At 46.1% G+C, this 1,550-nt stretch overlaps 1 protein-coding gene across 2 annotated transcripts in view; it reads right to left on the bottom strand.

The window, feature by feature from the left end:
* The window catches only part of CA10 (carbonic anhydrase 10), a 599,575-nt gene that overhangs the window by 548,092 nt on the left and 49,933 nt on the right, over window positions 1–1,550 (bottom strand). The window contains exon 1 of one of the 2 annotated variants that reach the window (XM_045299855.1): window positions 232–434. The exons of the other annotated variant lie outside the window; for it this stretch is intronic. Coding sequence (XP_045155790.1) covers window positions 232–427 — 196 coding nt within the window. The 5' untranslated portion in view covers window positions 428–434. Of the gene's footprint in view, window positions 1–231; window positions 435–1,550 lie in introns of those variants that run through there. 2 annotated transcript variants of the gene reach the window in all.

The following is a 1,550-nucleotide window of genomic DNA, read 5'->3' as shown; positions in this document are numbered from 1 at the left end:
AAAAATCGGGACTGTCCTGCCAAAAGCGGGACGTCTGGTCACCTTAGCTAGAACAATGCCTGACCCATTTTCACACTTCCATTTGTTAACTACTATTCTTATAAGCAGGACGAAATAATCCCCCTCCTTCCCTCTAGATAGCTTATTGGATTTCCTGCCAGCAGGACCACACAGACACGTTGCTACCACTGTCCGTGGATATACTTGGAGCATCTTTCTGACACAACTTACTATAAACGCAGACAGAAGACTTTCTCGGTTGTCTCCGGCATTTTCCCCTCGTCTTCACTTTATCCCCGGAGGACGGCTCCCATCGAAAGCTCGTGCAGAAATCTCCGACCTCTTCCTTCTGTCTCCTACTGAAATGTTCGATGGCCAGTCTAATGACCTTGATAAAAACGGCAGGTTTGGGTGCTCTACAATTCATGCTTTCTCATCTTTAAAATCAGTCAGTGGGTCTGGGGGTAACAGTTTGTTACAGGGACGGTGGTTTAAAACATCAACTCTGAATTCCTAGGAGGGCTTATTACCAGTCTACAGGTGAGTTAATGAGCTCAGCATGCAGAAGGCCCAGCACCTGTAAGGTATGAATGGAAGGTAGAATATACATTAGTATAAGCTGTGACCCACTGCCTGAGCAACAGGTAGATAAACACATTGCACCTGTCTGTCTGTCTCTTGTTTTCCCTCTTCCTGACAGTATTGTGAGTAACCAAAAATTATATTCTTAGTAAAAAATCCAGTCTTTGGAGTAAATCAAGTTTATAATGATACCCGTATGCACTACATGCTGCCCCTCAGTGCCATGAGGAGACATGTGGGGAATAACCCCTTGTCCTAGGGAGTTAAGAACCCACTTGGGAAGACAAGGCAAGCCCAGAAAAAGTGAAAGAGCTATTAGTGAGTTCAAGGACAGGGCACGACAACACTGGAAAAGGTATCACCGGGTAGTAAGTAATTAGTTGCTAAGTGCTTTCTGCAGATTTCCACATTATGGAAATTCCAGAGGGGAGCAAGTGCCTCCTGACATGTGAATTTGTTCAGAAAATGGTCTTCCTACTTCTTCCAAATGAAGAACGATAAACTGCCAGAGTTAAATAAGTATTTACATTTCAAGTGAATAAATTTAAGGTGCTTTTCTTTACCGCAAACATGAATTAACAAGCCTCTCTGGCTAAGAGTGCACACTAACCAGCCAGGCGGACATTGTTTTCTAAGAACATCAGTTACAAGAGTTTGGGGTTGGCGTGGGGGAACGTGTCGGATGGCCCCAAAGGACAATCCATACACACAGTGGGCACACGGCGGGGTCAACTCTGGAGACGAGGGCTTGTCCCCACAAACAAGGGATGGGGTAGCATCCAGAACAAACCACATCAAGAGGCCTCCGATCTGGTGAAGCACAGCTTCATGCTTCTGGTGAAGGCAACTGCCTCCATGGAGTCCATATGAAGGACCAGGGCAGGCTGGAATCTCGAATGTTCGGGGAAGGCCAAGCTGAAACAACGGTGACTGCCTCTGCTGAATGAGGCTTCTCTACCACAATCACC

This window comes from Echinops telfairi, unplaced genomic scaffold (genome assembly GCF_000313985.2).
Source record: "Echinops telfairi isolate 266 unplaced genomic scaffold, ASM31398v2 ScPeMD7_7458;HRSCAF=8496, whole genome shotgun sequence".
Lineage (NCBI taxonomy): Eukaryota > Metazoa > Chordata > Mammalia > Afrosoricida > Tenrecidae > Echinops > Echinops telfairi.
The sequence above is the reverse complement of the archived record's forward strand: the minus strand, read 5'-3'. Positions and strand labels throughout refer to the sequence as shown.